This window comes from Electrona antarctica, assembly GCF_951216825.1.
Source record: "Electrona antarctica genome assembly, chromosome: 12".
NCBI classification, from domain to species: Eukaryota; Metazoa; Chordata; class Actinopteri; order Myctophiformes; family Myctophidae; genus Electrona; species Electrona antarctica.
Genome location: NC_136793.1, coordinates 16,232,657 through 16,248,364, shown reverse-complemented (window position 1 = coordinate 16,248,364; position 15,708 = coordinate 16,232,657). Strand labels below are relative to the sequence as shown.

Sequence of the window (15,708 nt, the reverse complement as noted above, 5' to 3'; positions counted from 1 at the left end):
GGGATCGGATCGGAAACGAAAAAAGTGTATCGGGACATCCCTAATTAGAACCATAGGGAGCTGACCAGTACAACCACAGGCTTATTCCGTTTGCCACTGAGGAGCTCCACTGGAGCAGTTGGGGGTTCAGTGCCCTGATCAAGGGCACTTCAGCTGCGTTATGGGGTGGGGTAAGTGGTGGCCATTCACTTCCCCACCCAAATTCTTCCTGCTGGTTCTGAACTGGCGAACCTTCCAGTATAACAAGCACGCTCCTCTAACCGTCAGGCTACTGCCGATAGGTAGCAGGTCAGCATAGACAGACAGATTGACATATTTGCATTTCATTATCATCATTGTAAATGTGTACAGTATGTTATTCACTTGTTGTCTCCTTTGGCCATGCAAAACACATTTTATCATGCCAATAAAGCATAGAGAGAGAGAGAGAGAGAGAGAGAGAGACTGTGAACGAGTGGGTGAAAATGATAGAGGGATAGATAAAGAGACAATTCTGAAAGTGAGAGGGAGAGAGTGAAAACGAGGGAGGGAGAGATAGAGAGAGACACTGTGAAAGTGAGAGAGGGTGAGATATAGCCACCATTACTATTCATATTGAACAGATCAACCATGTATGGCCGTGATACCGAGTAGTAGGAATAGACCATCTTTTGTCGTGGAAAGATCAGATTGAATCAGTGGGTAAGAAAATAAAGCAAAAATCTATTTCCTTTGCCGTTTACTATAAGATCTTTTGGTGCTTTGGAGACAGATTCTTATTTTGTTTTTCACTTATTATTATGAGTGTTCTTCAGTACTGTAGTACCACCTGGTATGCAACAACTGAAAGATTGCTGGACAACCACTTCAGACTCTCAGAGACTCTATACATCCATGTGTGATAACAGCATCCTAAGGTTGGCAAGGAATAGCCTAACTAGCCATGTGTAATGTGTTGTATGGAGAGTATAGGTTAACCTGACTCCGCCAGATGGCGGCAGCAGTGAGTTCCTCCTCTCGCTTCCCATCTGGACTCTCTCGGGCACTCCGATCAAATTCTGATTGGAGCGATATGGGGCCGTATGTGGCCTCTAGAGGCGGGATCAACGCAAGACTGGTGATTGCAGCTGTGCCACAGCGCAAATGTAAACACAACCTAACAGGACTACAACTCGAAATTATTATGGAGATATCAGATTTTTGTCCTGCTGCTTCCGGTTCATCGTTTCTGCTTGAGAGAGACCAGATGCAGGCAGGAGGAGGGAACTTGTGAACTCAATACTGCCGCAATCTGGCGGAGTCAGGTTATGTATAGGTTGCTGCCTTCAGGAAGGAGATATGGTGTTCCAGCATACAATAAGGTCAGACTTGTCCATCAGTCAACTTTGAGGCATAATCAGGAGTTTGGCTAGGACTAGGCTGAGCTGTGGACATTGCTCTTGTCTATATGTTTTTATGTATGTAATTTTTGTTGTTGTCGTTCTGTGTTGTCAAATGTGTGTATATCATGTTGTTGCATGCAAGGCTGCTATGGGTCGACAAGACCAATTTCAGTGTGAGTACTATATCATATATCATATCAGATAGAGAGATACTCTGAAAGAGAGAGAGAGAGAGGGAGAGGGAGAGGGAGAGAGAGGGGGGAGAGAGAGGGAGAGAGAGGGAGAGAGAGGGAGATTGATTGATTGAAATATTTATTAACAGTTTGCAGAATTACAGTACATTTCAAGCACAAACTCAATACAAAGACTGTTAACTGTGAGTGGACAACCCAATTAAGCATTACACTTGTTTACAAGAGGGTCCACCTTGTTCAATTCATCAAAACATTTAGAGACGTACAAATAGACACTTCTATATATAGTCAAAGAACAGAACAGGAATTCATCATAAGGGAGGTAAAAAGGGAAAATAAACATATACAGTGAGGGGAAAAAGGGGTGGGCAGTGGGGGGGGGGGGGGGGATTCAGATTTGACGGAGGCCAGTTTCGAATTGCAGCCGTCCGTAGATGCCCTTTGAGAGCGGTTTTGAAGGAGTCAAGGGATTTGCATGTCTTAATGACTGTTGGTAGGGCGTTCCACATTTTGGTGGCATAGGAGCGAACATAATTTAGTCCCTTGTTTGTGCCGAATCTGGGTTGTACATGGTACGTTGCACTTCCTCTGGTGTTATGGGTGTGGACTTCGTTAACATTAAGGAAGTATCTAGACAGGTACATGGGTATCTTGGTGGTGTATAGAATCTTGTGGACCAGACCCATTGCAAGATGCTGTACTCCATGTACTATTCCAGCCTGTCAAAGTGGGCAGGGGTGAGGTGGCCAAGTAGGAGCCTGACCAGTTTGTTTTGGGAAGTCTGGAGCCTAGTTTTAAGGGCCTTAGAGGTGCTGTGGTACCAGGAGGTGCATGCCTAGTCAAAGAAACCTTGTACGAGGGCTCCTGTTAAGGTCTTCAAGGTGTTTTTGTTGACCAGTGAGGAGATCCTGTAAAGGAATCTTGTTCTTTGGTGGACTTTTTTGATTACGTTGGTGGCCATTTTATCACCGGAAAGATTAGCCTCCAGGATGGAACCTAAGTAGGTAATTTCATCTTTACGTGTGATAACATTGTCACCCACTCTAACCAAGAAGCCATTTGCCTTGCTGAGATTACTATTAGATCCGAAGAGAATGGATTCAGTTTTTCCCAGGTGTAAAGATAGCGAGCCAGGTGCAGATTCTACCGAGTTCAGAGCTGAGGGCCTTTTCAACCTGCAGTTTGTTCCTGTCCGAGACTAGCAGTGCAGAGTAATTTGCGAACAGGAACAAGTTGCATATGGAATCAGAACAGACTCATTATTATCTGTATCCGTATAAACAGATTTGTATTCGTATAGGCAATTCGTAACAAACAGTATGCAAGTGTAAATCAGATTTGTATCTGTAATGTACAATTCGTAACTCTTATTCTCAGATTCGTAATTCAAATGTTCACTTCTGTGTATCAAATAACCACTTTCGTGTCTCAAATACCCACATCTGTGTGTCAACTTATACATTTTAGAAGGGGATTTATTTGTGACTCTCCACTGAATTTTGTGAGTAATTATGAGACTCTTTTACCTCGCTGTTAGTCATATGATTTGTAACTTGTAAGAAATAAAATCACCTATGCACGCACCAGATTTGTACTTGTATAGGCAATTCGTAACAAACAGTATGCAAGTGTAAATCAGATTTGTATCTGTAATGTACAATTCGTAACTCTTATTCTCAGATTCGTAATTCAAATTTTCATGTATGTGTCTCAAATACCCACTTTTGTGTCTCAAATACCCACATCTGTGTGTCAACTTATGAATTTTAGAAGGAGATTTATTTGTGACTCTCCACTGATTTTTGTGCGTAATTATGAGACTCTTTTACCTCGCTGTTTGTCACATGATTTGTAACTTGTAAAAAATAAAATCACCTATGCACGCAGAGTCATTTGTATTTGTATCTCACATTTGTGTGTCAACTTAAGTCAAATGTAGCTGTTAATTTGCACGGATGTGTGTGAGTATTTTTGAGACTGAGAGAACAGTCTCATAATTATCTGTATCTGTAACAACAGATTTGTACTTGTGAAGTGCAATTCGTAACTCTAATTGTCAGATGTATCTCAAATCTTAACATTTGTAATTCAACTTAGAAATTCTAAACGCAAATGTAGCTGTAAATGTCCACGGATGTGTGTGGCAATTTTGAGACTATTGTACCGTGGTGATTTCACACCAATCTGTGACTTGTGTTGGGAGCAGTACCGAGTACCTCCCGTAGATGGCGGTGTGGGTACCAGATCTTCGGCTCTGTATAATTAGCTAGGATTAGACTTCCTGTTTACTTCCGGGTTGGGAGCTAGCTAGGATAAGGCCTTCAGAATAAGAGGTTAAGACCTCGTAATGAATGTGTTCTTTTAAATGTCATACATTTATTTAAAAAAAAATGCATTTATGATATGTCTTTTTAAAATGCGTATACTAGAGTACTTATATGTGCCCTCAAATGTTTTACCGATTTAAAATGGCTATCCTATTAAATTGGACACTTTGCAGTCTTGGCACATTTTCCTATACCCTTGTACTGTGGAGCAGCGTCACCTATTTCAGGGGTGGGCAACTTTGATGGTGGAGAGGGCCACTATATTTCCACAATCACTCCAGACGGCCACACTGCATACATACAGGTCGGAGCAAAAATAGCCAATCTACAAGCTCAAAACGCAGTGTGGCGCGTTTTGAGCTTGTAGATCAGCTATTTTTTGCTATTTGAATTGAAATCCTGAATATTTTTCAATTTTTGAATTGTAAAGCTGAAAAGTAACATAAAAGTTGCCAGGTGCCAGTGGGCTCAGGTCAAAAATGTTTCCAGACTAAAGTGGACGCTGGACAAACTTTTTACACCTCTCCCACTTAGCGGAGGGTGTGGTGTTATAGAGGAGGTCTCCCCGAACGCGTGCACATGTCAGACCTGTTGATACGAAGAGCCGTTTTTGGTCCAGCGTCCACTCTGGTCTGGAAATGGCACACTTTTGACCTCTGAGCCCACTGGGGGCCCGGTAACTTTTTATTTTACACCTCTCCCGCTTAGCGGATGGTGTGGTGTTGTAGAGGTCTCCCATTTTATGTTACTTTTCAGCTTTACAATTCAAAAATTGAAAAAATATTCAGGATTTCAATTCAAATAGTATTATTAAGTATTATTAAGTACGAGGTCTTAACCTCTTTAGTACAGTGGGAAGAGGGGGGTATCATGCACCCCCCGGAAATATACTTCTAATCAGTGTTTTCTTATTGGAAAAAATGTGCTGAAAATGATGAGCTATGATAAAAAGTTGTCAAAATGTCCCACCTACCTCAAAACCCCCTTTTTGGTATATGGCTCTGGCGAAATTGTGTAAAGGCAAATATTAATTCACTAAAATTACATAAATAGACATGGAAGTCTGAAATTTGTCATGGAGTATCCTGACACATAGGGGTAAGTAGAAGAATAGGATTTGGGGGGTTGCTACCATTATAGTTTTAAATATGACCTACATTATCCCCAGAAAAACAAAAAAAGATGCTGTCCGCTTGACTAATAACAACAAAGATGGTTATTTTCCAACACATTATGGTGAAAATCACTGCCTCACTTGTATATAGAAAACTTCCCATATCCCTAAGCTTCAATTTGATCCCAAGATAACCTTTCTATCTTGAAAATTACTCTTTCTGTAGCCAAAACTCTGAACTATACCTCAAATCGGTGAAAATTGTATATTCAGTCAGTCAGCTATACATTTGGAATAAATTAATGAATGACTGAGTTTGAACTGACTCCACATTATGGAATATTTCTTACTTGAATAAGCTATGTAAAAAATTTGGAAAAGTGTCCGATCTACAATTTTTATGCAAATGAGTGCCTCCATTATCAAAATAATCGATTTTCACTATATCTCAGCCAATACTGCACTTAAATGAACAAATACGGTGTCTAGACCTATGTGTTGAGGGTCGAGGATCTCAGTGAAACTATTCTTAAAGTGACTGCATGTGCCCATGGCATGCTGGTGTGCAAATCAGTGCCGATGAAATCAATTCCTCTATCTCGTCGCCGGCTTCTTGTGCATGCTTTCCAGTGTCAAGCAGATCAAGCAGTGAGGTTGGTATAGGACTGCACCACAGGACACACTGGATTCAAAAACTATTTGGTTTTCAACAATCCCTGCCCTTCATCATAGGGTTTTGGTTTTTCCACCATAGCTTCATCAGCTCGCTTGTATAAGGCAACGGTGGCTCTCTTCAGAGCAGAGTAGCATGTAGGAAGGCGAGCCAGGTCAACTTTAGATTTAGAAATGAGTTTGTCATCTGCTCCACCACTCTTTCACTGAAGACTCACAATTTAAATAGCATATATTCTGAGCCTAGCCAAGCTATATGACCCATAGGGCAGGAGCCTAACAATTACACTCCCTGGCATGACTAGTATGTCGCAGGGACTTACCCCAATCCAACCCTTTGGTATTCCCCGGCTGGGGATCGAACCCCTGACTATCCAGTCTCAGGGCGGACGCTCTAACTACAAGGCCACTGAGCTGTTGATGATATCCAGAGCTTCTTACGGGTGTGTAACTTTAGAGTGTACAAAATGGAACCAAATGGACCTGTAAGTAAGCCTTGTGTAGCCATGAGGCCCATAGGGCAGAAGCCTATCTCCTGTTTCTGTAGTATGAGGTAGCTTGAAGTACACCCCCTGGACATGACACTAGTATGTAGCAGGGACATGTCCGACTTACCGACTGAGTCTTTGGTATGACCCGGCCAGGGGATCGAACCCCGACCTCCCAGTCTCAGGGCGAACGCTCTGACTACAAGGCCACTGAGCTGTTGACATCTTACTGGTGTGCAATTCTGAACGTACAAAATGGAACCAAATGGACCCGTAAGTGGTATGGGGGTCCTTGAAATGTGCCTTGTGCTACACTATCTCCGATTCAGAAACGGGTCTCATGGTCGCAGGCAACGTATTCTTCTCCAAAGTTGAACGTTGCCACCACTGTTGAAGCAGCCATACACTACACAGGTTTATCCTGATGTTCTGGGCATCTTTGTAAAGTTAGTGTTATTAAAAAGCAGGTAAAAGAGTAACGTTTCAGCACTCTATTTGGTCTCTCTATCCATTCAATGTAGTAGAAGAGCCGACTGTTATGTCGTCTCCGTCCACAGGAAATATGTTGCCTGCGACCATGAGACCCGTTTCTTAATCGGTCTATATGGAACAGATCCTTAATTAGTATAGTTGCAGCAATTAATCTGTCTGCTGTATGGACAGAGTTGTGAGTCTTCAGTATGGTAAATGGTGCATTTATATAGCGCCTTTATCCAAGACGCTTTACATAGATTGTGCATTACATTCACCCATTCATACACCGATGGCGGTGGAAACCATGCAAGGCACCAACCAGCACATCAGGAGCAATTAGGGGTTCAGTGTCTTGCTCAAGGACACTTCGACACTAACTCTGGGGGAGCCAGGGTTTGAAATGGCAACCTTGCGGTTACCATCCGGCCACTCTACCCCTGAGCCACTGCTGCCCCAGTGGACTTCACCCGTGCCAAGTTGCTGCAGACAATGGTGGGGGCAAATGACAAACTCACTTCTTAAATCTAAAGTTGACCTGGCTCGTCTTCCTCCATGCTACTCTGCTCTGAAGAGAACCACTGTGTACAAGCGAGCTGATGAAGCTATTGTGGAAAAACCAAAACCCTATGAAGGGCAGGGATGGTTGAAAATCGAAGGGTTTTTAAATCCAGTGTGGTCCTGCGGTCCAGTCCTACCAACCCTTGATCTCCTTGTCATTGGAGACCATGGACAAGAAGACGAAGAAGACTGATTAATGTGACTGCATTTTGTTCTTTATGGTGCAGGCTAGTGTATAGGGTGGTCACTGTTGCTTAAATTTTTGCCTTTGCGTGTGTATATGATGGAATACTGTTACAGGATTGTGTGACTGTTTGTATTTTGTACTGCATAGTGCAGGCCATTCTATATGTGTATACTGCCGCCTACTATTGTTCATACTGAGGATGTTTTTTGTGTGTGATGTTATGCTACAGTATATATATTCTAAATTATAAAGCTAGCATAAAAACACAACACCTGTCTAGATACCTTATTTGTAAAGTTATATGCAATATTGGTATCTCTTACTTGGTATAAATGTGACTTTATTGTAATGGCAGCACTGATTTTTACACCAGCATGCCACGGGCACATGTGGTCACTTTAAGAATAGTTTCACTGAGATCCTTGACCCTCAAAACATACAAACATACAAGTATAGACACCTTATTTGTTCATTTAAGTGCAATATTGGCTGAGATATAGTAAACATCGATTGTTTTGATAATGGTGACACTCATTTGCATAAAAATGGTAGATTGGACACTTTGCCAACTTTTTACCATAGCTTATTCAAGTAAGAAATATTCCATAATGTGGAGTCGGTTCAAACTCCGTTATTCATTCATTCATTCCAAATGTATAGCTGATACTGACTGAATATACAATTTTCACCGATTTGAGGTATACCGGTAGTTCAGAGTTTTGGCTACAGAAAGAGTCATTTTCAAGATAGAAAGGTTATCTTGGGCTCAAAATGAAGCTTAGGGATATGGGAAGTTTTCTATATACAAGTGAGGCAGTGATTTTCACCATAATGTGTTGGAAAATAACCATCTTTGTTGTTATTAGTCAAGCGGACAGCATCTTTTTTTGTTTTTCTGGGGATAATGTAGGTCATATTTAAAACTATAATGGTAGCAACCCCCCAAATCATATTCTTCTACTTACCCCTATGTGTCAGGATACTCCATGACAAATTTCAGACTTCCATGTCTATTTATGTAATTTTAGTGAATTAATATTTGCCTTTACACAATTTCGCCAGAGCCATATACAAAAAGGGGGTTTTGAGGTAGGTGGGACATTTTGACAACTTTTTATCATAGCTCATCATTTTCAGCACATTTTTTCCAATAAGAAAACACTGATTAGAAGTATATTTCCGGGGGGTGCATGATACCCCCCTCTTCCCACTAGACTACTTATACTGACCATTCTGACCATATTCTGTCCAATTTAATGGGATAGCCATTTTAAATCGGTAAAAAACATTTTAGGGCACATATAAGTACTCTGATATACGCATTTTAAAAAGACATATCATAAATGCATTTTTTTTTTTAAATAAATGTATGACATTTAAAAGAACACATTAATTACGAGGTCTTAACCTCTTATTCTGAAGGCCTTATCCTAGCTAGCTCCCAACCCGGAAGTAAACAGGAAGTCTAATCCTAGCTAATTATACAGAGCCGAAGATCTGGTACCCACACCGCCATCTAATGGAGGTACTCGGTACTGCTCCCTACACAAGTCACAGATTGGTGTGAAATCACCACGATACAATAGTCTCAAAATTGCCACACACATCCATGGACATTAACAGCTACATTTGCGTTTAGAATTTCTAAGTTGAATTACAAATGTTAAGATTCGAGATACATCTGACAATTAGAGTTACGAATTGCACTTCACAAGTACAAATCTGTTGTTACAGATACAGATAATTATGAGACTGTTCTCTCAGTCTCAAAAATACTCACACACATCCGTGCAAATTAACAGCTAAATTTGAGTTAAGTTGACACAAATGTGAGATACAAATACAAATGACTCTGCGTGCATAGGTGATTTTATTTTTGACAAGTTACAAATCATGTGACAAACAACGAGGTAAAAGAGTCTCATAATTACGCACAAAAATCAGTGGAGAGTCACAAATAAATCTCTTTCTAAAATGCATAAGTTGACACACAGATGTGGGTATTTGAGACACGAAAGTGGGTATTTGAGACACATACATGAAAATTTGAATTACGAATCTGAGAATAAGAGTTACGAATTGTACATTACAGATACAAATCTGATTTACACTTGCATACTGTTTGTTACGAATTGCCTATACGAGTACAAATCTGGTGCGTGCATAGGTTTTTTGTTTCTTACAAGTTACAAATCATATGACTAACAGCGAGGTAAAAGAGTCTCATAATTACTCACAAAATTCAGTGGAGAGTCACAAATAAATCTCCTTCTAAAATGTATAAGTTGACACACAGATGTGGGTATTTGAGACACGAAAGTGGTTATTTAAGACACAGAAGTGAACATTTGAATTACGAATCTGAGAATAAGAGTTACGAATTGTACATTACAGATACAAATCTGATTTACACTTGCATACTGTTTGTTACGAATTGCCTATACGAGTACAAATCTGTTTATACGGATACGGATAATTATGAGTCTGTCCTGATTCCATAGTTGCAGTCACAAGCTGATGTCATGTTGTTTACAGACAGGAACAGTAAAGCCCCTAGTATGCTTCCTTGGGGGACAGTGTTCCATTCACCTCCACCATCTGTTCTCTCCACTGATGTGCTATCGAAACCAATTGCTTTTAGCTTGTTAACCAGTATGGAGTGTTTAGTAGCTTCCAGAGCTCACGAGGATTGTTTTTGTTTTCCTCTGCTTTATCATTGATAAAGTTACTTTTAGCTGATTTAGTCATGGTAGTTACAATGTTTCTTAGCTTGTTTCGTTGGGTTTTTAGGTTGTCCAACTGAGCTTGGAGATCACTGTCGAAGCGCTTGGCAAGCTTTGACTTGCATTTTAGAAATTTAGAGCATTTTTTGTCTCTGGCTTTCATTGCAGTCAGTATGTCCAAATTCATCCATGGTTCCGACCGGGTTTTGACCCTGATGTTTCTCAAAGGTATTGATGTAAATTTGGTTTTGAAGCCAATCCAAGCTTCTTCGACAAGTGTGCTTTTAAGCTCATCGGACCAATCCAGACTCTCCAATAGGTTTTGAGGTCCCTTGATATGACTGTTTTGTGGCAGCCGGTCTGAAGTTTTTGTTTTTTGCGGGTACAGAATATCATAAAATGATCGCTAAGCCCGCATACAATAACACCTTTCATGGAGATTCTGGATTTGTCCGAGGTCAAAATGAGATCAATGACAGTTTGAGTAGAAACACACACTCTAGTGCGTTGGGTAATTAGCTGGCTGACACTATGCAGATCACAAAACCTACTAAATGATTTGAAAACAGGCGCCTCTTTACGTTGTACGTCCGTATTCAGATCGCCCATCAGGATTTTCTCTGCACCCTCTTCCTAAGCATCCCTCAAGAATATAATAAAAGCCTTGCTGGTCAGGAGGTCTGTAGACTATGCCAACTAGTACTGATTTCGCATTTTTGAAAATTAATTCAACCCACACAGTTTCAATTTCAACATGCTGCAAGTCAGTACCGGTAATGAATTCAGTATCTTTGTGGATATACATGCAAACACCACCCCCGTCCCCCATTACAGTTTCTATCATTTCTGACTAATGAGTAGTTCTCCATTTCAATCTCAGCGTCCCTGATGGATTCATCTAGTTTGGTATCAGAAAAACACAAAATGTTTGCCTTGCCGTTAAGGAATAATTCTCTAATTTAGGCCAGTTTGGGATAAAGGCTGTTTATATTGAGATGAAAAAAGTGAATACCCTTGCTGTTGAGAATTGAGTTGTTGATGTCAGCAGTTGAGTAAAGTTGATCAGGTCCATTGTCTTTTTCAGTAGAGAGAACAAGAGGGAGAGGGAGAGCTAGAGACACTGAAATGAGAGAGGGAGAGATAGAGGGACACTGAAAGTGAGAGAGAGACACGGTGAAAGTCAGAGGAGGGGACAGAGAGAGACTGCCAATTAAAGAGCGGAGGAGAGAGAGAGAGAGAGAGAGAGAGAGAGAGAGAGAGAGAGAGAGAGAGAGAGACTGGCCAAAAGAGAGAATAACAAGAATATAAGTGAGAGATTCTGATAGAGATAAGGAGAGAGGGAGACATGGTCATGGTCAGACCCCGATGAATAAGTCATGAAGACTTGGGTAAAAACCCAAATGAGAGAGACGGACGGACGGACGGACGGACGGACGGACTGAACTCAATGTTGTATGGCATGGCTTTCCCAAACTGCGGTGCACTCTCTAGGGGGTGCGTGACATGACAATTGTAATGGCGGCTTTTGGTGTTATTTAACACAAACGGCAAAATCCGGTAGAACAACGTTGTACGGGAGATGTATAGAGCTGCGGGAGACCGGAGTGCAGATTCTCTATCATTCCTTCCTCCCCACAACCCTCCCCTCCTTAAATGCAGTGGTGGAAAAAGTACTCAAATGGTTTACTTATCAATACTGCCATGTAGAACTACTCCGTTACAAGCAGAAGACCGGAATTGAAGATGTACTTGAGTAAAAGTACAAAACTATTGGCATCAAAATGTACTTACAGTAAAGCACCAAAAGTACTCATTATGCAGAATATGTGCCATTTCAAATAATGTCAGTGCCAGTAAAGTTTTCAAATAATTGTAGTGGAGTAAAAGTACAATATTTGTGTCTGAGATGCAGTGAAGTAGAAGTAAAAGTATTGGAAATTGTAATTACTCAAGTAAAGTACAAATACATCAAAATTGTATACATATACATACATCAAGTATATACTGTACATAAGTAAAGGTACTTTATACCACTGAATAAATGTGAGTACCCACCTTTCTGCGCGCGTGACACACTGTCGTGACACACTGTCGTGACACACTGTCGTGCCACGAAGTATGAATGCAAGGATTAGGCGTGCCAATCCCCCAGCCCCCCTCCCCCAGCACACACACACACACACACACACACACACACACACACACACACACACACACACACACACACACACACACACACACACACACACACACACACACACACACACACACACCAGAGGGCCTGGGCAGACTTAAGGCTTCTTATCGCAAACACACACAGAGACAAAGCGCACTGTTTTTTTATCAGCGGGGGCGGGACAACAATTCAAAGATGGCCGAGATATATAACATAGAAGCAGGATGGTGGAGGGAGATATCTCCCTCAAACTGCAGGCCATGACTCTGTGTGACTGTGTGCTGTAAACAGTAAATAATATACAGTGGTGGCAAAAAAGTACTCAAATGTTTTACTTATTAAGTAAAAGTATAAACACTGCAATGTAGATGTACTCCGTTACAAATAGAAGTCCCGTATTCAAAATGTACTCAAGTAAAAGTACAAAAGTATCGGCATACAAATGTACTTAAAGTACAAGAAGTAAAAGTACTCATATTGCAGAATGACCCGTTTCACAAGTTCAAAATGTGTACAAAATCTTTTGAAAATGGCCGATCTACAAGCTCACAATGCGTCACATCACGACGCATTGTGAAGTGGTTAATGTGGTTTTCTACTCAAAATTAAAATTTCCAAAGTAACTGGTAACGAAAGTTATAAAATAATTGTAGTGGAATAAAAGTGGTCCCCAGCTAAATGATGGATAGTTGGTATTGGTAACCAAATGGACCCTTGTAATTTAGATCTTTAACTCTTGAGAGTGTAAAATGAAACCAAATGGACCCTTACAGGTCCAGATGGTTTAATTATACGCTTCTGCATGCCATGGTGTTTGTTGCATGCGTGCGTACAGTACAGTACAGTACAGTACAGTACAGTACAGTACAGTACAGTACAGTACAGTACAGTACAGTACATCATGGCAGTCGGACAGAAAACTTGTATCTCCAAATTTAAACATTTTATGTTGTTATTGTTTTTTTTGTAAATGAATGCCCTACTTTGTCATACAAGAATGTGGCACAACATTTCGGGCACAACATTTCGGGAGATTCGTTCAATTTCCTGAAAGATTTTGGAGATAATAATAATAATGTCCAAAACTCTTCAACAATCTCAAAACACGTCGCTTCACGCCGCGTTTCAAGCTGGTGGATCTGCTACTTTTGATGATTTCGTGTGAATCTGTATACACTACAGTATGATCATACTGTATACACTACAGTATGATCATACTGTATACACGGGCGACTGTGGCTCAAGAGGTAGAGCAGGTCGTCCAATGATCCATGGGTCGGCGGTTCGAATCCCGGCTCCTCCTGGCTACATGTCGAAGTGTCCTTGGGCAAGACACTGAACCCCAAATTGCTCCCGATGTGCTGGTTGGTACCTTGCATGGCTTCCGCCGCAATCGGTGTATGAATGTGTGTGTGAATGGGTGAATGTAATGCACAATCTATGTAAAGCGCCTTGGATAAAGGCGCTATATAAATGCACCATTTACCATTTACCATTTACACTACAGTATGATCATACTGTATACACTACAGTATGATCAAGTGGGGCGAGAGAAAAAATAAACTAAACTATGGAGATAAGAGGTTTCTTCCCGACAAAATAGTATGTACAGTACTATATGTGTATATGTGCAGGTCAGAAGCAGATGGTTGGTGGTGAGGTGTGAGTCCTGGTTGATATGCAGAACAACCTGTTGTGCTTCTCCAAAAACAGATGTTTCTACCTCAGTGGTCGTCTGATACTACTGACCACCTGGCTGGTCTAGTGCAGCACAGTACCACTGCCAAAATGACACGCATTGCTTGGAAATGTGTGTGTGTGCTTGCACGCGTGCCGTGCGTGGTTGAGTATTGGTAGATTGCACTGTTCGTCCGTGTGTCCCTCTGTTCTGTGTGCGTGCGTGCGTGCGTGCGTGCGTGCGTGCGTGCGTGCGTGCGTGCGTGCCTGCGTGCATGCGTGCGTGCGAGTGTGCGAGTGAGAGAGAAAAAAAAAAGGATGAATGAATGAATGAATTTTCTATTTTTGTTTCTTGTCATAAAAGGTGGGTCTTATAAGACACCAAAAACATAAATAAACTAAATCACATTCACTTCCTGAACACAAACTACAAGAAAATAAAATACTTGGTTAATATCCAAAAACAGAAATAAATATACATCACTTATAGGTTTTCTTTGTCCGTTTGTCCCACGCTTTCTCTAAGTAGCCTATTCTGCAAGTGCGAATATTAAAAAATCCAATCCAGGACTCTCTCTGTGTCGCTTAACCATATCAGATCCAGGTTTCCACACCTACTAAACTTTTTTAGACGTAAAGGGCATTCAAAAATAAATTGGAACTCATTCTCAATATCGTATATCACTGCAGTAAGTGCAAATCCGCTCTTCTTCTATTACTCCTCTATACCAATACCAGTCTCAAGGTGCAGGGGCAAGATCCCAGAACGAAGTTGGGCACACAGAGATCTTTGTCTTATGGATAATGGAGCACTAACATACTTTTCCTTAGCATAACGGCTTTTTATCATGGCAAAATGTTCAGAGCTTTGGTTTATGCAATACCTGTATATCCTGTGACCATTTGTTTTGATATAAACTATAACGTGTGTGTGTGTGTGTGTGTGTGTGTGTGTGTGTGTGTGTGTGTGTGTGTGTGTGTGTGTGTGTGTGTGTGTGTGTGTGTGTGTGTGTGTGTGTGTGTGTGTGTGTGTGTGTGTGTGTGTGTTTGTGTTTGTGTATACAGGTCCAGGCTGGCTGACTTCCACATGAATTGCCTGGTGACTCAGCACACGGTGAGCAGCTGTCCCAATGAAGACAATTACCAGGCCTGCCTGGCTTCTTACACCAGACTGATCGGTCAGTACAGCCAAAGCTCTCCATGGTCATCCCGTTGTTTCTGTGTGTGTGTGTGTGTGTGTGTGTGTGTGTGTGTGTGTGTGTGTGTGTGTGTGTGTGTGTGTGTGTGTGTGTGTGTGTGTGTGTGTGTGTGTGTGTGTGTGTGTGTGTGTGTGTGTGTGTGTGTGTGTGTGTGCGTGCGTGCGTGTGCGTAGGGTTGGAGCGATATGAGAACTACATGTTGTGATTATTGCAGCAAGAATTATTGTGATTATTTGTGATTATTGTGAAAATAAGAGCATACTAAATGCACTCCTCACTGGCCCGTTTTATCAAGTACAACGGGTTTACGTGGTAATGTGATTGTATCACAATAAACGATTATCATCCCATCCATGTGTGTGCGTGTGTGTGGGTGGTGTGGATTGTGTGTGCGGGTGGTCGAGCATGGCTAGGTTTAGACCGAAAGTTGAAAAGAGGGCAAAGGTGATTGCCACACACACACACACACACACACACACACACACACACACACACACACACACACACACACACACACACACACACACACACACCATTACTCACAAACCTGTGATGTGC

At 41.4% G+C, this 15,708-nt stretch overlaps 1 protein-coding gene across 1 annotated transcript in view; it reads left to right on the top strand.

Moving 5' to 3' along the window:
* The window catches only part of LOC306934491 (GDNF family receptor alpha-2-like), a 195,805-nt gene that overhangs the window by 147,118 nt on the left and 32,979 nt on the right, over nt 1-15,708 (top strand). The window contains exon 5 of the mRNA XM_079517071.1: nt 15,017-15,129. Coding sequence (XP_079373197.1) covers nt 15,017-15,129 — 113 coding nt within the window. The remainder of the gene's footprint in view (nt 1-15,016; nt 15,130-15,708) is intronic.